This window comes from Mustelus asterias, chromosome 17 (assembly GCF_964213995.1).
Source record: "Mustelus asterias chromosome 17, sMusAst1.hap1.1, whole genome shotgun sequence".
NCBI classification, from domain to species: Eukaryota; Metazoa; Chordata; class Chondrichthyes; order Carcharhiniformes; family Triakidae; genus Mustelus; species Mustelus asterias.
In genome coordinates, this window is record NC_135817.1 from 21769076 (window position 1) to 21792861 (window position 23786).

General features: G+C 45.6%; 1 protein-coding gene across 1 annotated transcript in view; it reads right to left on the reverse strand.

Annotated features, from left to right (window-relative positions):
* Window positions 1-23293: 23293 nt before the first annotated feature.
* LOC144506362 (uncharacterized) overlaps window positions 23294-23786 on the reverse strand; it is a 183797-nt gene continuing 183304 nt past the window's right edge. Inside the window, exon 12 of the mRNA XM_078232374.1 lies at window positions 23294-23586. Coding sequence (XP_078088500.1) covers window positions 23402-23586 — 185 coding nt within the window. The 3' untranslated portion in view covers window positions 23294-23401. The remainder of the gene's footprint in view (window positions 23587-23786) is intronic.

The following is a 23786-nucleotide window of genomic DNA, read 5'->3' on the forward strand; positions in this document are numbered from 1 at the left end:
TGCATCGGTATTCACGAAGGAGAGGGGCGTGTTAACCGGGAGTGTCTCGGAGGGAGGTGTTGACCCGTTAGAGAAAATCTCCATTACAAGAGAGGAAGTGTTAGGTTTTTTAGGGAACATTAAAACTGACAAAGCCCCAGGGCCTGATGGCATCTATCCTCGACTGCTCAGGGAGACGAGAGATGAAATTGCTGGGCCTCTGACGGAAATCTTTGTCGCTTCTTTGGACACGGGTGAGGTCCCTGAGGATTGGAGGATAGCGAATGTGGTCCCGTTGTTTAAGAAGGGTAGCAGGGATAACCCAGGAAATGAGCTTGACGTCCGTGGTAGGGAAGTTGTTGGAGAGGATTCTTAGAGACAGGATGTATGTGCATTTAGAACGGAACAATCTCATTAGTGACAGACAGCATGGTTTTGTAAGAGGGAGGTCGTGCCTTACAAATTTGGTGGAGTTTTTTGAGGAAGTGACAAAAACGGTTGATGAAAGAAGGGCCGTGGATGTCGTCTATATGGATTTCAGTAAGGCATTTGACAAAGTCCCACATGGCAGGTTGGTTAAGAAGGTTAAGGCTCATGGGATACAAGGAGAAGTGGCTAGATGGGTGGAGAACTGGCTTGGCCATAGGAGACAGAGGGTAGTGGTCGAAGGGTCTTTTTCCGGCTGGAGGTCTGTGACCAGTGGTGTTCCGCAGGGCTCTGTACTGGGACCTCTGCTATTTGTGATATATATAAATGATTTGGAAGAAGGTGTAACTGGTGTAATCAGCAAGTTTGCGGATGACACGAAGATGGCTGGACTTGCGGATAGCGAAGAGCATTGTCGGGCAATACAGCAGGATATAGATAGGCTGGAAAATTAGGCGGAGGGGTGGCAGATGGAGTTTAATCCGGATAAATGCGAAGTGATGCATTTTGGAAGAAATAATGTAGGGAGGAGTTATACAATAAATGGCAGAGTCATCAGGAGTATAGAAACACAGAGGGACCCAGGTGTGCAAGTCCACAAATCCTTGAAGGTGGCAACATAGGTGGAGAAGGTGGTGAAGAAGGCATATGGTATGCTTGCCTTTATAGGACGGGGTATAGAGTATAAAAGCTGGAGTCTGATGATGCAGCTGTATAGAACGCTGGTTAGGCCACATTTGGAGTACTGCGTCCAGTTCTGGTCACCGCACTACCAGAAGGACGTGGAGGCGTTAGAGAGAGTGCAGAGAAGGTTTACCAGGATGTTGCCTGGTATGGAGGGTCTTAGCTATGAGGAGAGATTGGGTAGACTGGGGTTGTTCTCCTTGGAAAGACGGAGAATGGGGGGAGATCTAATAGAGGTGTACAAGATTATGAAGGGTATAGATAGGGTGAACAGTGGGAAGCTTTATCCCAGGTCGGAGGTGACGATCACGAGGGGTCACGGGCTCAAGCTGAGAGGGGCGAAGTATAACTCAGATATCAGAGGGACGTTTTTTACACAGAGGGTGGTGGGGGCCTGGAATGCGCTGCCAAGTAGGGTGGTGGAGGCAGGCACGCTGACATCGTTTAAGACTTACCTGGATGGTCACATGAGCAGCCTGGGAATGGAGGGATACAAACGATTGGTCTAGTTGGACCAAGGAGCGGCACAGGCTTGGAGGGCCGAAGGGCCTGTTTCCTGTGCTGTACTGTTCTTTGTTATACTCTGTAATATATAAGTAATGATTGGTTATCTACCTTAAGGGAAAGATTGTGGTCACTAAGTTGTGAGTAGGAGACAGCATTGGAACTGATAAACAAATAAAAAGCCTTTTTGTGAATTGAATCACTGCTTCATCTACAGCAAGAGAAAGGCATATGTGTTTATTATTAATCATGAGGTAGAATTTCCATTGGAGAACTACATAAACACCCTGTATTTATATTGTGCCTTTTGCAACCCCCAACACTTCTAATCATACTTCAAAACCAAAGAAATATGGTCCACGTGCAGTCACAGTTATTTTGTAGATATTGACAGCATATCATAAACACAGGCAACAAAGTTCCCCAAACAATAATAAAAAGAAAGCCAGCTAACTGTTGGTGATACTGGTTGAGGCCAGGACGCCAAGAGAAGCTTGTTTCTTTTTTTACTGTAAAAGTGTCATGGGATCCTCCCCATCTAACTGAACAGGCAGACAGGATCTCAGTTTATCCAAAACAAAATGCTCCACCAGTGCAGCACTCCCTCAGCACAGCACTTAACTATCGGCCTAGATTATGTACTCAAGCCTTGGAGTGGGACTAAGCTCCACAGCTGGGCTCTATCGGGTAGAGTGCAAGCTAATATGCATTGAACTAGCACAGAGGTTTAAAGTATACAGAGCTCAGCAAAGTTACATGTGTGCAGGAAACTGAGGGACAATCAGGTCACCGAGAGGCAACTTTGCCTGCACGTAATGAGGCCCAATAATAACTTTGAGAGCTACAGTTCAGTTGAAGAATGGAAGTTTGGCCAAAGAAACAGGAGGAAAACTGAAAGAACAGTACAGCACAGGAAACAGGCCCTTCGGCCCTCCTTAAGTGAAATAATGTTCCCCAGAGCAAAAGCTGTTTTCGTTGCTAGATGATGGATAATTATTAGTTAGTTCATGATATTTTTGATTGTTAACATATTTTAGTGTTTATTATGTCACAGAAAGTCATTTTCCAGGCCAAATGTTGATGTGAATGTTGTCAAAACAATGCGACCAATCAAAGGACTTCAAATGATTTATTTCAGGGATGTGATTGGTTCTGATTGTGGTGAAGTGTTACATTGGTTATTGTCTCTGCTCAAAGCTCTTAGAAGACAGCAAAACAAAGGATTGAGATCATATCATAATTCATAAGAGCAAAACTAACACAGTTCATCAATGTCAACCCTATCCCAATTTGTGCTGATGTTTTCACAATCCAGCTTGTTTTACTCAGCACAATATTGGAAAATGTAATAATGAATTCCCTCTTTGTTGGGTTTCCATTTTTTGTGGTGGTTTTCCCAGCAGAATGTTGTGAAGATACCAGACAATAAGTTCAAACGGCAGTAACATTTGATTGAAAATATCAGATACTGAGAGAGTTTGACAAGATAGATGCTGGCTGGGATTCTCCAACCTCATCTGCAGCTGGGATTTTCCGGTCCCGCTGCTGTGAATGGAGATTTGGCTGAGCGCCAAGTTCTCCATTCTTGCTGGCAGCAGTGGCGGGGCCAGAGAATTCGAGCCACTGTTTACCCTATCTGGCAAGTCTAAAATGAGAGCACATATAGTTGGATGGCTATTTCGGACTCAAGTGAGGAGGAGTTTCTTCACTTCGGAAATTGTGGTTGCTCAACATTGAGTATATTTGAGGCTGAGATGCATAGATTGTTGGAAATTAAGGGATGTGATCGGACAAGAAAGTGGAGTTGAGGTTGAGGATCAGTCATGACCTTACTGGGACAAAATCAAGCCTTACTCCCCGACTTCCATTTCTTATGTTCTGGTGATCCGGCCAGAAGTAATATTGAAATTTACTTTACTGGCTGATGTTGGGGAATTTCATGGCTTCCTTCAAGTAAATGTCCCTGAATAATTGAAGAAATGGTTAAAATAAAACTCTCAATGAATGCAGTAGCTTTCAATTTGATAGAAATACCACTTTGGACAGCCCATATAATGAACATGAAATAAACGTGAAACATGAAGTCAGCAGCTATCTTCCAAATCCAAACATTGTTTAAAATAATGGCAATTTCAGTTACTAAGAATAATATTGGAGGTCAAAATGACTTATACTTCTTAGTGTAATCCAAAGGCATGTTTAATCTCTGGTTGAAACAAATTGAAAAAACATTCTGTGCTGTTAAATGCTCAGCTTTCATTTTATGTGTCACTGATTGACCTTCTGTGGTAACCTTTCATTTTCCACTAAAGCAGCCCCTAATATAAAAAAAAACACATTGTTAATGACAACCTGAAAATGAAAGCAATATACAAAACAGCCCTTTTATAACATGCACCATATGGTTTTTTGGATGACTCCCAGAGGGAGCCTCACAGAAAGGAATATTGTATCGGAAATTAAAAAAAATACCCACTTCACCTCTCATGCAAAATAACAGATCTGAAGTTTGTAAAGATTGAATGCATGACCAGCATAGACATTTTCAAAGCAACATTTTGCATATTATCAGAAATAGATACAGAGAGAAAATGCATGTGTATTTCATAATCATTGTGTACTGGGAGTCACGATTTGGCATACTAAGCACTTTTTAATGCAAGTATACCAAATATTTAACATGGACAGCATTTTAGAAGTAGTATTCTGTAGTTTTTAGACATTCTCTGATGATTATATTGATAATATAATCATGAGACCACACATGAAATGTTGTACGTAGTGTTTTGTTTCCATATTTAGGGAAGGGCATGTTTACATTAGAAGCAGTACAGCAAAGGTTCACTAGATTGATCCCTGAGATAAGAGGGATGTCCGATGGTGAGAGGGTGAGTAAACTGGGTCTATATTCTCTGGAGTTTCGAAGAATGAGAGGTGATCTCATTGAAGCATACAGGATTCTGAAGGGGCTTGACTAGGTAGACACTGATACTCCAGGTTATTTCCCTTAGTTGGAGAATTGAGGATACGAGCACGCAGTTTCAGGATAAGGGGCCAATCAGTCAGGACAGAGAAGAGGAGCGATTTCTTCACTCATTGGGTTGTATATCTTTGGAATTCTCTAACCCAGAGGGTTGCGAATCCTCCATCACTGCAGATATTTAAAGCTGAGTTAGATTTTTGTCTCTTGGGGAATCGAGGGATATGAAGAGCGAGTGGGAAAGTGCAGTTGAGGCTGAACATCAACCACGATCATCCTGAAAGATGGAGCACGCTCAACTGGCTGTAAGATCTACGCCTGCTCCTATTTCTTATGTTCTAAAGGTAATTTACAAAGAGACAGGATAAGAAGTCTTTTTAACACAGCAAGTTGCTGTGATCTGGAACAAAAGAACATAAGAAATAGGAGCAGGAGTAGGCCATCTAGCCCCTCGAGCCTGCCCCGACATTCAATAAGATCATGGCTGATCTGACGTGGATCAGTACCACTTACCCGCCTGATCCCCATAACCCTTAATTCCCTTACCGATCAGGAATCCATCCATCCACGCTTTAAACATATTCAGCGAGGTAGCCTCCACCACCTCAGTGGGCAGAGAATTCCAGAGATTCACCACCCTCTGGGAGAAGAAGTTCCTCCTCAACTCTGTCTTAAACCGACCCCCCTTTATTTTGAGGCTGTGTCCTCTAGTTTTAACTTCCTTACTAAGTGGAAAGAATCTCTCCGCCTCCACCCTATCCAGCCCCCGCATTATCTTATAAGTTTCCATAAGATCCCCCCTCATCCTTCTAAACTCCAACGAGTACAAACCCAATCTCCTCAGCCTCTCCTCATAATCCAAACCCCTCATCTCCGGTATCAACCTGGTGAACCTTCTCTGCACTCCCTCCAATGCCAATATATCCTTCCTCATATAAGGGGACCAATACTGCACACAGTATTCCAGCTGCGGCCTCACCAATGCCCTGTACAGGTGCATCAAGACATCCCTGCTTTTATATTCTATCCCCCTCGCAATATAGGCCAACATCCCATTTGCCTTCTTGATCACCTGTTGTACCTGCAGACTGGGCTTTTGCGTCTCATGCACAAGGACCCCCAGGTCCCTTTGCACGGTAGCATGTTTTAATTTGTTTCCATTGAGATAGTAATCCCATTTGTTATTATTTCCTCCAAAGTGTATAACCTCGCATTTCTCAACGTTATACTCCATTTGCCATATCCTCACCCACTCACTCAGCCTGTCCAAATCTCTCTGCAGATCTTCTCCGTCCTCCACACGATTCACTTTTCCACTTATCTTTGTGTCGTCTGCAAACTTCGTTACCCTACACTCCGTCCCCTCCTCCAGATCATCTATATAAATGGTAAACAGTTGCGGCCCGAGTACCGATCCCTGCGGCACGCCACTAGTTACCTTCCTCCAACCGGAAAAACACCCATTTATTCCGACTCTTTGCTTCCTGTCGGATAGCCAGTCCCCAATCCACTTTAACACACTACCCCCAACTCCGTGTGCCCTAATCTTCTTCAGCAGCCTTTTATGGGGCACCTTATCAAACGCCTTTTGGAAATCCAAAAACACCGCATCCACCGGTTCTCCTCCATCAACCGCCCTCGTCACATCTTCATAAAAATCCAACATGTTCGTCAAGCACGACTTTCCCCTCATGAATCCATGCTGCGTCTGATTGATCGAACCATTTCTATCCAGATGCCCTGCTATCTCCTCTTTAATAATGGATTCCAGCATTTTCCCTACTACAGACGTTAAGCTGACCGGCCTATAGTTACCCGCCTTTTGTCTCCTTCCTTTTTTAAACAGCGGCGTAACATTAGCCGTTTTCCAATCAACCGGCACTACCCCAGAATGCAACGAGTTTTGATAAATAATCACTAACGCATCCACTATTACCTCTGACATTTCTTTCAATACCCTGGGATGCATTCCATCCGGACCCGGGGACTTGTCCACCTTCAGTCCCATTAGTCTACCCAGCACTGCCTCTCTGGTAACATTAATTGTATTAAGTATTTCTCCTGCTGCCAACCCTCTATCGTTAATATTTGGCAAACTATTTGTGTCCTCCACCGTGAAGACCGACACAAAAAACTTATTTAAAGACTCAGCCATATCCTCATTTCCCACTATTAACTCCCCCCTCTCGTCCTCCAAGGGTCCAACATTCATTCTAGCCACTCTATTCCTTTTTATATATTTATAAAAACTTTTACTATCATTTTTGATATTAATTGCTAGCCTAGCTTCATAGTCTATCCTTCCTTTCTTTATCGCTTTCTTAGTCTCTCTTTGTTGTTTCTTAAATTTTTCCCAATCACTTATTTCTCCACTATTTTTGGCCACTCTGTACGCAGCTGTTTTTATTTTAATACTCTCCTTTATTTCCTTCGTTATCCACGGCTGGTTCTCCCTTTTCTTACAATCCTTGTTTTTTGCTGGAATATATTTTTGCTGAGAACTGAAAAGGATCTCCTTAAAAATCCTCCACTGTTCCTCAGCTATCCTACCTGCCAGCCTGCTCTCCCAGTCTACCTTAGCCAATTCATCCCTCATCCTATAATATTTCCCTCTGTTCAAACAGAGGACACTGGTTTGAGACCAAACTTTCTCCTCTTCCATCTGAATCAGAAATTCGACCATATTGTGGTCACTAGACCCAAGAGGGTCCTTCACAATAAGATCCTTAATTCTACCTACCTCGTTACACAATACCAGATCCAAAATAGCTCGTTCCCTCGTCGGTTCCGTAACATGCTGTTCAAGGAAACTATCCCGACAGCATTCTAAGAACTCTTCCTCCATTCCACCCTTACCGGCTTGAGTCTGCCAGTCAATGTGCATGTTGAAGTCCCCCATGATTATTGCCGTTCCGTTTTTACACGCATCCCTTATCTGCTTGTTTACAGCCCTCCCTACCTCAACATTATTATTTGGGGGCCTATATACCACACCTACTAGTGTCTTTCTCACTCTACTATTCCTCATCTCTACCCATAACGATTCCACGTTTTGTTCCTCAGAGCCTATGTCATCCCTCAGTACTACCCTGATATTATCTCTTATTAATAGCGCGACCCCACCACCTTTTCCTTCCTGTCTATTCTTCCTAAACGCCTGATACCCCTGGATATTCATCTCCCAGTCCTGGTCACCTTTCAGCCACGTTTCTGTAATGGCCACTAGATCGTACCCACTTGTGCTGATTTGCACCATCAACTCATTCACCTTGTTCCGAATGCTTCGTGCATTCAGGCATTCTGCTGCAGAAAGCATGGTGGACTCAGATTCAATAGTAGCTTTCTAAACGAAATTGGATATATATTTGAAAAGGAAAGCAATGTATGGCCACGGAGCAAAGAGAAGGGTAATGGAATGAATTGAATAACTTTTTCAAAAAGGCATGTTGTGCTAAGTACCCTCCTTCTATGCTGGGTCAACCTATTCCATTCTATGATTCTTTGATCCTATACTTGTGAACTTGATGGTGCATATATATATCCCTGTGAGTTAATATATTCCACCATCTCTATAATTTATTAGAACTGTCAAACAGTACAAGTCTTTGCATAGAGTGAGCCACTTCTAAATTCCTGTCTAATTTTTCTCTATCTCTGCTCCTGCCCTTAAACTCACCCATATATTTACTTCCAAATGAATCTTCCTAGCTCTGACTCCACAGTCTGTGGTCGATGTGGGAGGATGTTTGGTGGGACACTTTGGGAGGTGCATGTGGAAACTTGGGTAGAAAGTTACCCATTGTGTGAGCAAGAGAAGAGGTTCTTGGTTAATGGGAACAGCTTTGGCTGGTGGAGGGCCAGGTCATAGAATCATAGAATCCCTACAGTGCAGAAGGAGGTCATTGGGCCCATTGAATCTGCACCGACAACAATCCTACCCAGGCTCTAACCCCGTAACACCACGTATTTACCCTGCTAGTCCCCCTGACACTAAGGGGCAATTCAGCATTGCCAATCAGCTTAACCCGCACATCTTGGAATGTGGGAGGAAACCAGAGCACCCGGAGGAAACCCATGCAGACACGGGGAGAATGTGCAAACTCCACACAGACAGTGACCCAAGCTGGGAATCGAACCTGGGTCCCTAGGGCTAACCACCGTGCTGCCCATAGGTAGAGTTTTTCAAGGCTCGTTCTTCACCAACCCCAGATGGGATTGCCTAAAAGACCTTTCCAGCACTGGGAACCTGTGACTTTACTTTGATTTTTACTGCATCAGCCCACAGCCTCAATTGCCCAAGTCTTCCCTTCACTACTTCCTCATGCTCCCTGCCATTCCCTTTTAACCCTTCCTCTTCACCTACCGGTAATTCCCCCTCTGATTCCTTTGCCTTTTCCATCCCACTTCCCACTCTTTTCCTTATTTGTTCTTGTGATGTGAGGAAGGCCAGCATTTGTTGCCCATCCCCAATGAGGAGGTGGCGGTGGGTTGCCTTCTTGAAGTGCTACAGTCCATCTTCACAGTCCTATTAGGAATGTTTTTTAAGGATATAGCAACAGTGAAGGAATTATTGATGGTGTGTAGCTTGGAGGGCTTGTGGTGGGTATTGCCGTTCCCATGCATCTGCTGCCTAATCCAGCTCCAAAAAAAACTCTTGGCCTCCACGTCCTAAATTGTGACTCGGGAACTGGCTTTAAATACTTTGAAGCTTCTTTTGTTTCTTTATTTGAATAGCAAAAGTGCAATTAGTGTTTTGAAGAACTTGTCAGTGGCTGCTAAGATGTTGCACTTTTCTTGACGGTGTGGGGTAGTGTATAGTTGGAAGAACAGCTAATAATACCGGGCAGTATTAATATTTCTGTATTAGGAGAATGCGTGACAGAGCCTAACACATGGTTTAGATTAGGTTGTCAGCATTCCACGGGGAAATGTTAAGGAAGCAGGAGGTATCAGGTTAATGCAATTTAAGAATTTGTGCGATGGTTTGTGTCAGAATTAAAGCTAGTCTGAAGCCAACATATTTGGGTTTAGATGTTATTATTCTGTTAAGGTGTGAGGTTTATAACCATGCAAAATTATGTTATTTTCAACGGAATGTACACCCACATTGGAGTGAGAAAGCAGAATATATGGTGTGACATTTCCATTTATTGGTCTGGTAGCACCTGACAAAGGTCATATGATAATCTCAAAACTGAAAGGTTTAAAACAAGTCATCTGACATTATCCTTCTGGGTGTATAAGTAGGCTTATATTTAGTAATTCTGTGCTGAGAACTCACTTGTTTGGCTTTTGTTAAAGGGATTGGAATATAAGCATAAGGAAATCATGCTGCAATTATAGAAGGCTTTGGTCAGATCACGCCTGGAGTACTGTGTACAGTTTTGATCTCCTTACCTAAGGATGCATGTGCACTTGACTTAAGGGGCCGGCAACAAAGATTCAGTGGGATGAGGGTTGTCCAAAGAGGTGAAATTGAATAGAATGAACCTATATTCTTTGAAGTTTAGAACGATGAAAGGTATTAAAATATAAAATTATTATTGGGCTTGACAGGGTAAATGCTGAAAGGTTGCTTCCATTGCTTGAAGAGCCAGGCATCATACACTCAATGTAAGGATTATGATGAGGTGAAATTTCTTCACTCTTAGGGTTGTGAATCATTAGAATTCTCCAACCCACTGGACTGTGGATGCTCAGTATTGAGTATATTCAAGAGTGAGATCTATACATATTTGGACACTGAGGGATGAAGGGCTATGGGTTGTAGGCCAGGAAAGTCGAGATAAGGCTTTCGAGAAAGTTCGAGATGATCTTATTGAAAGTTATAACAGGCTCAAGGGACGATATGGCCAACCCTTGCTCCGGTTTCTTATGTCCTTATAGTTTGCTGACCCTGGTGATGATCTTACTAGTAATTACAGACATTAGGTTTGCCAACTGTGAGTAAATGTATTACTGGAGGTTTCATCACATGACTTGCCCCCAAGCTCCAGCTATTAGTCGGCCAACACATCCATCTTTGTGACGCACTGCCCTCCTACATCAATTGGAAAGCAAAAAGATTCATTACCCAATTGGGTGGTTCTTGACTGTCAGCCAAACAACTTTTATTTCTATTTAAATATTTTTTATACCCGAAGAAAAAAAAATCCCTATGCTATTTCTCCAGGATTGCAGACAGTAGTATCTTAGAGATTGACTTTCAATTCCTGGAGACTCTTGCCCAATCTTGGAGTGTTGGCAACCCAAATAGACATATGGGGGGAATTTTCCTGTCCCACCTGCAAGGGAATCGTAGTGAGCCACAGGGGAAGATGGGGGTGGACCATGCAAAGATCCGTTGACCTTGGGCCGGGGGGGATTTTCCGGTTCTGGGGCGAACATGGTTGGAAAATCCCACCCATAGTTTGTTTGTACTTTATATCGATATTAACAAATAGCGATTCTCGAACAAGTTGCTTTACCTCTCGATGCCCAAACCCATCTAATTTAGATGAGTCTAGTCGGTTGCTATGACAAGTTATACTCCACAGTGCCTCCATATCCCACTGTTCCTAACATTCTGAAGCCTCCCAGGTAGTGACACATTTGTGGTCCTCATGTTGTATCCCCATGATAATGAGTTCTAAATGTTTGTCTTCTATGAGCTCAAACATGCTCATCTGCGGTCTCCATCTGTTGCTGATCCTCTTCTTCACATGCACTTAGCTTTGATAGACTTGAGGCAACAGCCGCATTGCAGAGTTCACTAGCAGAGTGATGCTTCAATAAAAGCTCTCCCTATCACTGTACCAGCTGGTACGGTGGCACACTAATAAATAAACTTAAAACTTTAAACTTCCACAGGCTTCTTTTATTGTTTAAGTGCCAGACATTTATACAATGTAGGCATTGAGTACATTCTGAATAAAACTGTGCATTTCATGTTAATTACTCCTTAACAAAAAAAAAGGTGAGCAATGGATTTATCTGTTTGAAGCAGAAATACTTATTCCTAATAGCAAATTTAGATCATAGAATCATCGTTTATTTGGGGCGGCATGGTGTCACAGTGGTTAGCACTGCTGTCTCACAGCGCCAGGGACTTGGTCTTGGGTGACTGTGTGGAGTTTGCACATTCTTCCCCCGGTGTGTGTGTGGGTTTCCTTCGGTTGCTCCGGTTTCCTCCCATAGTCCAAAGATGTGTAGGTTAAGTGGATTGACCATGCTAAATTGTCCGTAAGTGACCCAAGATGTGTGGATTAGGGGGATTAGCAGGGCAAATACGTGGGGTTACTGGGATAGGGCTGGGTAAGATGCTCTGTCAAAGAGTTGGTGTAGACTTGATTGGCCGAATGGACTCCTTCTGCACTGTTTCTATGATTCAAATTTAGGCGGTGATTCTGGTGAAGGGCCATTGACCTGAAACATTGGGCACAGCCTAATTCCAACTGGGTAGCAAGTTTGAAGATTGGGTGGGGCATTAATCGGGTGCAGGATGGGTACCCCACCACCTTTCCTACCTATGCTTGATTAAGGCTCATGGATGGACTTCCTACCCTGGATACTATGTGAGACCCTTACCCCGGTCAGGCTTGCTTGTGGGTTCCTGGGGAGGAGTAGGTCGGGGAAACCCCTTGTTCAAAGACACTCAGAACCTGATCGAGGAACCTGGCATTAGGAAGGGGGTGATGGCACAGAGTCACCCCCTTCCTTTTTTTCTGACCTCCTCTCCACCCCCCCCCCCCCCCCCCCCCACCAATGAACCCCCTCTGGCTCCTTGTAAACTCTATCCTATCCTCACTCACCTCTGGCCTTGGTCCCTCAGCATTGGGTATACTCCTGGTGGAAATGCCAGCAGTGTACAGCTGCTGGCCTTTGACTGACCCACAACTCTTGGGAATTGGGAACCTTTGCCCCAGGGATCCCAAGTCCTGATCAGTTATTGGCCTGATTTTCACCTAATATAACCTTCACAAACAGGGTTCTCCAGTCATCGGGCAAGACCCCATCGCTTGGATTAAATTTGGCCTGTTAAGTATTATCTGACGAAGGAGCATTGCTCCGAAAGCTTATGGTATTTGCTACCAAATAAACCTGTTGGACTTTAACCTGGTGTTGTGAGACTTCTTACAGTATTTCTCCACCAGACCTGGTGAATATTTCCAGCATTTTCAGTTTTTGCCTTCAGTCTTTGAGGCAAATTTAGGAATATGGGCTAAAGTTAACACCTCAAGTGCCAACATTACAAAGATTTTCTAGTAATTATGCTGTTGTTTGTGGGACCTTGCTGTGAAGTACTTAATTGGTTGTAACATGCTTTGAGACAGCAGGTGGTTGTGAATAACATTAGATAAACGCGAATCCTTTTTTTCACATCAGTGCAGAATCGGTTGGTGTTTTAACTCGAAGTTAAATCAAACCATTTACTATGTCACTAAATAGAATGAAAACTCGCAATATAATGAAATTCCGAGGCTGGAATTTTACTACCGTTCACGCCGGTGGGATTTTCCCATCCCATTGCAGTGAATGGAGATTTGGTTGGCCGTCAAATTCTCCAACTTCTGTGCAGCGGAAGCATGGCATGAATGGCCGGTAAGATCATGCCCCGAGTGTTCACCATCAACACAGGAAAAGTCAGAACTTTACATCAATATCTCTCTCTGATCAGGTTCAGGGGTGGGATTTACATTTAGGAGTTGTTGTTTCCTTCTCTTCCTGAAGTTATTCTTCAACCATTTTTCCACCGGCGTTTCCTTTTTCCACTGCATCATGTTTCTAAGGCAACTCATTTGTTAAACTTGCTGCGACACATATTTCATCCAATATGCCTTTCCCTTCAGCTCGCTCGAGTTAAAAGTTACCTTACTCTGTAAATGTTTATCCAGTGCAACCTGCTTTGTCTGCTTGTGATTCAATGTCTGGATGACACTTCAAGTGAAGGTTAATCAGTCAGCTCCCAGTAAACTGAAACCCCAGATATTGTTGTATTTTAACATAGTCAATAAGATTTAATTATTAAAAAAGAAAGCCTGATTGCAATGTTTGATTTCTTGGCTGCAATCACAGTGTACAGGCCCATAAACAGCAAGTGACCTAATGCCTTACCAATCCAGCTTTTGACTGGCTGAAGTTTCTGTAAAATATATACAAGGTTTTTATTTTCAACCTCACACACTTAAAAAGATAACTGAAAATTAGGTCAGATCCGAGCACATGGGTGTGGTAAACCACTGTTAAGCTTATTGCCTGTGTGTGTGTGTGTGTGTGACATGCCTGGACATGCCCCTGCCGGCCCTGCCTGAGACTCCTCCCCCCCCGGTCCAGGTATAAAGGTGACTGCTCCCCACCCCCCTGCCTCAGTCTCTGGACCAGTTCAGCGGCATGGGTGTGCTCTAAGTCTTTTGCGAATAAAAGCCTATTTGTTCTTGCATACAAACTAGTCTTTGCTTGATTGATAGTGCATCAATTTTATTCGCAAAAAGTTTTGGGATGGAGCAGATACTAAAACCTGATAGACTAGAATTGGATCCTCAAGCTGTAGGAGCCTCTAACAGCTTCAATCACTGGCTGCGATGTTTCAAAACTTTCCTCACCGCCTCCGTCGTCCAGACCGAAACCGACAAGCTACACGTGCTCCACGCCCGGGTAAGCGATCAAGTATTCTCGATGATTAGAGACACTGAAACTTACGAGGATGCGATCGAACTTTTAAAAGGCCAGTACAACAAACAGTCTAATGTAATCTACGCCAGACATCTTCTGGCTACTTGCAGACAACAGCCAGGAGAATCGGGTGATCAATTCCTGTGTGTGCTGCGAGCACTTGGCAGGGCCTGCAACTGCAAGGCCGTAACAGCCGCCCAAAACACTGAGGACTTAATCAGAGATGCCTATGTCACGGGTATCAGGTCAAACTATATCCGACAACGACTGCTGGAACAGGGTGGGCTAGACCTACAAAAGACTGTGGCGCTTGCCGACTCGTTAGAGGTGGCCTTCCGTAATCTCGAGGCCTACACCCCCGGACACGGGGGCACATCGTGGACGCCACAGTTGCCACCACCTCTGTACTCGGGAGGGCCGCAGGCCTATGCCACGCCACGTCCCACCAATGGCCCGACCGCTGCGGCAGTCTCCGGAGGCCAGAAGTGCTACTTCTGCGGCCTGGGGAAGCACCCCCAACAACGCTGCCCGGCGAAGGATGCGATCTGCTCCGGGTGTGGAAAGAAGGGCCATTACGTGAAGGTATGCAGGGCAAAATCGACCTCCAAGCCCAGTAGCACCGCGTGCGACCCGCGGGGGCCGCCATCTTGGGCGCCGGTAGCTGCGTGTGAGCCGTGCAGGCTGCCATCTTGGACGCCTTCAGCCACATGTGAGCCGTGCGGGCCGCCATCTTGGACGCCTTCAGCCGCATGTGAGCTGTGCAGGCCGCCATCTTGGACGCCGTCAGCCGCGTCGCAAAATCCAATGGTGGCTTCGGATGCGCTGGACCAATCCAGGCCTCACCAACTCGCCAGGTCCATGATGGACATCGAGGTAGACGGTCGCACTACAAACTGTTTATTTGACTGTGGGAATACGGAGAGCTTTATTCACCCTAACACAGTGAGTCGCTACGCCCTTTCAGTACTGCCAGTGAAGCAAACGATCTCCATGGCTTCAAAGTCCCACTCGGTGGATGTCCTCGGGTACTGCGTGGCGACCGTGATTGCACGGGGCACACTGTACAAAAATTTCAGGCTCCTCGTGCTGCCACAACTCTGCGCTGCCGTACTCCTGGGGCTAGATTTCCTGTGTCACCTTAAGAGTGTCACCATGGAGTATAATGGGCCTTTCCCCCGCTCTCTGTTTGCAATCACCAGTTCTTAGATCATCCACCGTGCACCACCTGCAGCCTCTCGACCCTTAAAGTCGCCCCCCCCCCTCACTGTTTGAAAATCTCACCCCCGATTGCAAGCCCATCGCTACCAAGAGCAGACGGTACAGTGCTGGAGACAGAGTTTTTATCAGGTCCTAAGTACAACGGATCCTAGGGGAGGGGATCATTGAGGCCAGTACCAGCCCCTAGAGAGCCCAAGTAGTAGTTGTTAAGACTGGGGAGAAACATCGCATGTCAGACCATTAACTGCTACACGCAGCTGGATGCGTACCCCCTTCCCCGCATATCTGACATGGTTAATCAGATTGCGCAATATCGGGTGTTCTCCACCATCGACTTAAAATCTGCATACCACCAGCTCCCTATCCGCCCGGAAGACTGCCAATATACTGCCTTCGAGGCGGATGGCCGCCTCTATCACTTCCTTAAGGTCCCCTTCGGTGTCACCAACGGAGTGTCGGTTTTCTAGCGTGAGATGGACCGAATGGTAGACCAGAACGGGCTGCGGGCCACCTTCCCGTACCTGGACAACGTCACCATCTGCGGCCATGATCAGCAGGACCACGATGCCAACCTCCACAAATTCTTCCACACTGCCGCACTCCGAAATCTGACCTATAATAAGGAGAAGTGCGTATTCCGCACACGCCGCCTTGCCATCCTTGGTTGTGTTGTGGAAAACGGGGTCATCGGTACCGATCCCGACCGCATGCGTCCCCTCCTGGAACTTCCCCTCCCCACCAGCCTCAAAGCACTGAGGAGATGCCTGGGCTTCTTCTTGTATTACGCCCAGTGAGTCCCCAATTATGCGGATAAAGCCCGTCCGCTCATCAAATCCACCTCTTTTCCCCTGACAGCAGAGGCCCGCCTGGCCTTCGACCACATCAAAGCAGACATCGCGAAGGCCACGATGCACGCTGTAGACGAATCCATCCCGTTCCAGGTGGAGAGCGATGCATCTGACTTTGCCCTAGCCGCCACCCTTAACCAGGCGGGCAGACCCGTGGCCTTCTTCTCACAAACCCTCCATGGCCCTGAAATTCGACACTCCTCTGTCGAAAAGGAGGCCCAAGCCATAGTGGAAGCTGTACGGCACTAGCGCCACTACTTAGCTGGTAAACGATTCACCCTGCTCACGGACCAACGGTCAGTTGCATTCATGTTTAACAACACGCAGCGGGGCAAGATCAAAAATGATAAAATATTGAGGTGGAGAATCGAGCTTTCCACCTACAATTACGACATCTTATACCGGCCCGGGAAGCTCAATGAGCCCCCAGACGCCCTGTCCCAGGGAATATGTGCCAGTGCACAAATAGACCAATTGCAGACTCTCCACAACGACCTCTGCCACCCGGGGGTCACCAGGTTTTCTCACTTCATTAAAGCCCGTAACCTGCCCTACTCCATTGAGGAAGTCAGGTCTATAACCAGACACTGCCGGTCTGCGCAGAGTGCAAGCCGCACTTCTATCGGCCAGACAGAGCACACCTCATAAAGGCCACCCGCCCTTTCGAACGGCTAAGCGTCAACTTCAAAGGCCCCCTCCCCTCTTCTGACCGCAACATATACTTCCTCAACCTCATTGACGAATATTCACGTTTCCCCTTCGCTATTCCCTGCCCGGATATGACCTCGGCCACAGTCGTCAGGGCCCTGCACAGCCTCTTCACCCTGTTCGGTTTCCCTAGCTATATCCATAGCGACCGGAGATCCTCCTTTATGAGTGATGAGCTGCGACAGTACCTGCTCCCCAAAGTCATAGCCTCAAATAGGACCACCAGCTACAACCCCAGGGGGAACGGACAGGTAGAGAGGGAGAATGCGACAGTCTGGAAGGCCATTTTACTAGCTCTGATGTCTAAAGGTCTTCCAGTCACCCGCTGGCAAGACGTCCTCCCTGATGCACTACACTCGATTAGATCACTCCTTTGCACAGCTACCAATGCTACCCCTCACGAAAGAATGTTTGTTTTCCCCAGAAAGTCCTCCTCGGGGACCTCACTACCGTTGTGGCTGACGTCCCCAGGCCCTGTCCTGCTCCGGGAGAAGCACGTGAGGACCCATAAGTCGGATCCCCTGGTCGAAAGAGTCCAGCTCCTCCACGCCAACCCCCAATATGCCTATGTGGCGTACCCCGACGGGCGGGAGGACACGGTCTCCATTCAAGACCTGGCACCCGCAGGTGCCCCAGGGACCACGTCGACCCACAACCCCACACCCCCAACCCCCGTATACAGCACGCCTGAGCCCCAGGAGCTGCCACTATGCACCCGACAATCGGAAGGGACCACAGACGACTCGAGCTACTACGGTCTGGCGCCTGAACCAACACCGCGGCCACTGGAACCGACACCACAACCGGCACTACAGCGGTCGCAGCGGCAGATCAAGCCCCCAGAGAGACTGAATTTGCAAATTTGTAATTCTGTAAATATTGTTCCACCCACCTCACCCCCGCCGGACTCTTTTTTAAAAGCAGGGGTGAATGTGGTAAACCACTGTTAAGCTTATTGCCTCTGTGGGTGACATGCCTGGACATGTCCCTGCCGGCCCTGCCTGAGACTCCTCCCTCCCTGGTCCAGGTATAAAGGTGACTGCTCCCCACCCCCCTGCCTCAGTCTCTGGACCAGTTCATCGGCATGGGTGTGCTCCAAGTCTTTTGCGAATAAAAGCCTATTTGTTCTTGCATACAAACTAGTCTTTGCTTGATTGATAGTGCATCAGTGGGATACACAGATGAGTGGTTAAGTATATAATTTTTAAAAATAGGAAGTGCAACAAAGGCACAACTTGTATTTATGTAGTGCCTAATGAAACAGCTAAAGGTGCTTCACAGGAGCACTGTATGACACTGAGTCACAAAAGGAGGTATGAGGGAAGAAATTCTAGAACTTGGGCATAGAAAACTGAAGGCAGCCGCCAAAGTAATGTGATTACAATAGGGGATGCACAAGAGGCTAGAATTAGAGGAGCACGCATATAGAAACATAGAAAAACTACAGCACAAACAGGCCCTTCGGCCTCACAAGTTGTGCCGAACATATCCCTACCTTCTAGGCCTACCTATAACCCTCCATCCTATTAAGTTCCATGTACTCATCCAGGAGTCTCTTATATCTCGAAGAGTTTGGGGCTTAGGAGCTTACAGATGTAGTGAGGGGTAAGGTCTTAAAGGAATCTGAAAAGGAGGATGCAAATTTTAAAAATCAAATCACTCTTTGACCCAGAGTCAATGCGGCTCAGCAAGCACAGAGGTGATAGGGGAATGGGATTTGCTATGAGTTAAGACATGAGCAGCGGAGCTTTGGGTGACCTCATGTTTATGGGAGTGCCTTGGAATAGTCGGGTCTAGAGGTAATAAAGGGTTAAAGAATAGAATTCCTACAGTGCAGATGTCCATAGAGTCTGCATTGATAACAGTCTCACCCAGACCTTTATCCCCTCAACCCTACATATTTACCCTGCTAGTCCCCATGACACTAAGGGGCAATTTATCATGGCCAATAAACCTAACCAGCATATCTTTCGGACTGTGGAAGGAATTCAGAGCACCTGGAGGAAACCAGAGGCCAGAATTAGAGGAGCACGCATATATGCGGATGACACGAAGATGGCTGGACTTGCGGATAGCGAAGAGCATTGTCGGGCAATACAGCAGGATATAAATAGGCTGGAAAATTGGGCGGAGAGGTGGCAGATGGAGTTTAATCCGGATAAATGCGAAGTGATGCATTTTGGAAGAAATAATGTAGGGAGGAGTTATACAATAAATGGCAGAGTCATCAGGAGTATAGAAACACAGAGGGACCTAGGTGTGCAAGTCCACAAATCCTTGAAGGTGGCAACACAGGTGGAGAAGGTGGTGAAGAAGGCATATGGTATGCTTGCCTTTATAGGACGGGGTATAGAGTATAAAAGCTGGAGTCTGATGATGCAGCTGTATAGAACGCTGGTTCGGCCACATTTGGAATACTGCGTCCAGTTCTGGTCGCCGCACTACCAGAAGGACGTGGAGGCATTGGAGAGAGTGCAGAGAAGGTTTACCAGGATGTTGCCTGGTATGGAGGGTCTTAGCTATGAGGAGAGATTGGGTAAACTGGGGTTGTTCTCCTTGGAAAGACGGAGAATGAGGGGAGATCTAATAGAGGTGTACAAGATTGTGAAGGGTATAGATAGGGTGAACAGTGGGAAGCTTTTTCCCAGGTCGGAGGCGACGATCACGAGGGGTCACGGGCTCAAGCTGAGAGGGGCGAAGTATAACTCAGATATCAGAGGGACGTTTTTTACACAGAGGGTGGTGGGGGCCTGGAATGCGCTGCCAAGTAGGGTGGTGGAGGCAGGCACGCTGACATCGTTTAAGACTTACCTGGATAGTCACATGAGCAGCCTGGGAATGGAGGGATACAAACGATTGGTCTAGTTGGACCAAGGAGCGGCACAGGCTTGGAGGGCCGAAGGGCCTGTTTCCTGTGCTGTACTGTTCTTTGTTCTAACCCAGGCAGACACAGGGAGAATGTGTACACTCTGCACAGTGACCCAAGCCAGGAATTGAACCCTGGTCCCTGGCGCTGTGAGGCAGCAGTGCTAACCACAGAACCTCTGTGCCGCCTGTTTTAGCAACCGATGACGGGGTGAAGTCACACGATCTAGACTGCTATAGGTGGTCTTAGAGATGGCACAAATATGAGGTTGGAAACTCATCTGTGGGTCAAATGTGACACCGAGGTTGCAAACAAACTGGCTTATTCTTGACTGTTGCCAGGGAGACGGATGGATTTGGTTGCTAGGGAATGGAGTTTGTGGAGTAGGGACCAAAAATGTTGGTTTCAAACTTTCCAATATTTTATTGGATTGGATGAAATTTCTGCTTACCCAGGAATGGATGTTGGATTAAACAGTCTAATCATTTCACAACAGTGAAAGAATTGAGAGAAATGGTGGTGAGATAGATGTGGGTATCATCAGCATGAGATAGATCTGGGTATCATCAGCATGAGATAGATCTGGGTATCATCAGCATGGAAGTGAAAACAAGCACCATGCCTCCAAATAAATAATAGAACATAGAACATAGAAAAACTACAGCACAAACAGGCCCTTCAGCCCACAAGTTGCGCTGGTCATGTCCCTACCTACCTAGGCTTATATATAGGCTTACCTATAACCCTCAATCCTATTAAGTCCCATGTACTCATCCAGAAGTCTCTTAAAAGACCCTATCGAGTTTGCCTCCACCACCACTGACGGCAGCCAATTCCACTCACCCACCACCCTCTGAGTGAAAGATGTCAGCGCATAGATGAAAAATAGAAAAGGGCTAAGAACAGATCCTTGGCGGGGGGCACCAGAGGCAACGGCGTGGGAGTAGGAAGAAAAACCATTGCAAGTAAAAGTGCAAACAAACCAAAGGTGGGATATTCCGGCCCTTCCTGCTGGCGGGATCTTTGGTCTCATTGAAGGTGACCAACCATCACCACCCCCATGGGGGGATCCCTAGTGGCGAGCAACGCAAATGACCATTGACTTTGGCAGGACTGGAAGATCCTGCTGGACAGCCAATGGCAAGCTGGTTCCATCACGGGAAAACCTGTGCAGGGAGGAGGTGGAAAATTGCAGCCTAGAGTTTTGCCAAAAGAAGTTGAAATAGGAGTGTACTTTCTAAACAAGTAATATGTTTGTCAGAAAATGTAGGCAAAATTAATTTTAATTAAAACAACGTTGAAAAAAAATTTTAAAAGGTAGATTTTGTGGAGCAAATCTCTTGGGCAATTCCCTCTTTGAAAGCGACTGATAACTGGCTGCAAGGCCAATTAATGAATTAAAGTCAAAACAAAGGGCCAAGTACTTTAAAGAAAGTATTGGATATATACTCGAGAGAGAAAAGTTTGCAGGGCAATGGGGAAAGAGCAGGGGAGTGGGATTAATTGGATAAATACAACACCATCTCTTCATCATACTCTCTCATCTGCCTGGTTACAGAGCATTGAGCATGAATTCTCAAATATCTTCTTCAATTGCTGTTAATTGTTTCCTGTTCTGAATTGCAGTTGGCAATGATAGATTCCCGATATTTACTGCATTTACTGTATTGATGTGGAGATGCCGGCGTTGGACTGGGGTAAACACAGTAAGAAGTTTAACAACACCAGGTTAAAGTCCAACAGGTTTATTTGGTAGCAAAAGCCACACAAGCTTTCGAGGCTCTGAGCCCCTTCTTCAGGTGAGTGGGAATTCTGTTCACAAACAGAACTTATAAGACACAGACTCAATTTACATGAATAATGGTTGGAATGCGAATACTTACAACTAATCCAGTCTTTAAGAAACAAAACAATGGGAGTGGAGAGAGCATCAAGACAGGCTAAAAAGATGTGTATTGTCTCCAGACAAGACAGCCAGTGAAACTCTGCAGGTCCACGCAACTGTGGGAGTTACAAATAGTGTGACATAAATTCTGATTCTAGGATCGCATGATAAAGACTCAGGAGGAAAAAAGCAGAAATATTTATGTGAAATAGTGTGACATAAACCCAATATTGAGTTGAGGACGGCCTCAACCGTGATATTGGGTTTATGTCACACTATTTCACATAAATATTTCTGCTTTTTTCCTCCTGAGTCTTTATCATGCGATCCTAGAATCAGAATTTATGTCACACTATTTGTAACTCCCACAGTTGCGTGGACCTGCAGAGTTTCACTGGCTGTCTTGTCTGGAGACAATACACATCTTTTTAGCCTGTCTTGATGCTCTCTCCACTCCCATTGTTTTGTTTCTTAAAGACTGGATTAGTTGTAAGTATTCGCATTCCAACCATTATTCATGTAAATTGAGTCTGTGTCTTATAAGTTCTGTTTGTGAACAGAATTCCCACTCACCTGAAGAAGGGGCTCAGAGCCTCGAAAGCTTGTGTGGCTTTTGCTACCAAATAAACCTGTTGGACTTTAACCTGGTGTTGTTAAACTTCTTACTGTGTTTACTGTATTGGGCAGACAAGTTGGAAACCCGTCTGGTGCTGCAGTATTGAGGCTCAGTCCATTTAATCACTGCCCACATTGTAGGTGATGGGATCAGGGTCTGGGCACTTTGGGGGAGTCCTGTGCTTGGGAAGTGTGGGGTGCCTGCAAAAGGGGAAACCTTTGCTTTGCTTGAGAAAAATAAATCCTACTTTCACAACCCTCTTCTGGGGCTGATCCTTTTCCGATTTGCCTCAGCTTGCTGGGCAAACCACAGCAACTTCTGCTCAGGCCTGAGTTAAAATAACAGCAGGGTAACAGTTAGCGTTATCGGGAGCCAACACGTAAAGATGGACCTGTCAGCAATTTGTTATCTGTTCGGTAGAGCAGATTAATGTAATGGATATCAAGAATCAGGTAGCTTTCCACTGCGTAAGTAACCTGTACGATTCTAACTGGTCAGCTGTGTGGTTGGGCAGGTAAGGTTAAAATTGTTCCATGGAAATTTTGGAGTCCAAACTCCAAGAAATATGACAGCTATGTTAACATCAATGGGTGACGTGGCTACTGTGCATATAGCCCCGTGATGTTATTGAGATGGAAGCATATTTGGTAATCAAATCACAACTCCACTTTCATGTACAAGGAGGCAAGTAATTGCGTAACATTCTGCTTCTAAATCTCCAATTCAAACAATGCCTGTTGTTGTGTACAAAGATATTTCCATAGTTGAAGTGACCATGGTATGAAAATTTCACCATTGCACCATTCATCAATGCTGTTGGCTGAAACTGGAATGGAAATGTTGTTACTTCCTGTGTATGACATAAGTGGTAAACAGTAAATGAAAGCACCTTTTCGATAATAACGGGATGCCCACTTTAAAACTCCTTACGTTAAACTCTTCCATATTTTACTTCCATCACAACATGACATACAATTAATGCTTGAGATGCATATATGACCACATAACTGGAGCCAGCATATATCGGCCTTACAGATCATTCCAATCCTGCTTGGGTCTTGAATGGTGATGAAAAATGTTTAAGGAATGACCTCCCTTGGGGTGTCTTCTTAAGTTCATATCTGAGACAACGGATGACACCATTTATTGCATCAACGCACACTTTCCAGTCTTTACCATCCTCAGTCAGGTCAAAACCTGGGAAGCAATCCGCTAGAAATTCTGTGGAAAAATGGAAACCAGTCAGAATTACATCTTATTGCAACAAACAACTGCTTTAAACATTTCGGAGAAGTCCTGAATTTTGCAGACATCTTAAAAATGATTAAAGAAACACTTCAATTATTTTATGGAAGGTGTTTCCTTTAATTTGTTATTGGGATGTGAATGTTGCTGACAAGACCGGTATTTGTTGATCATCG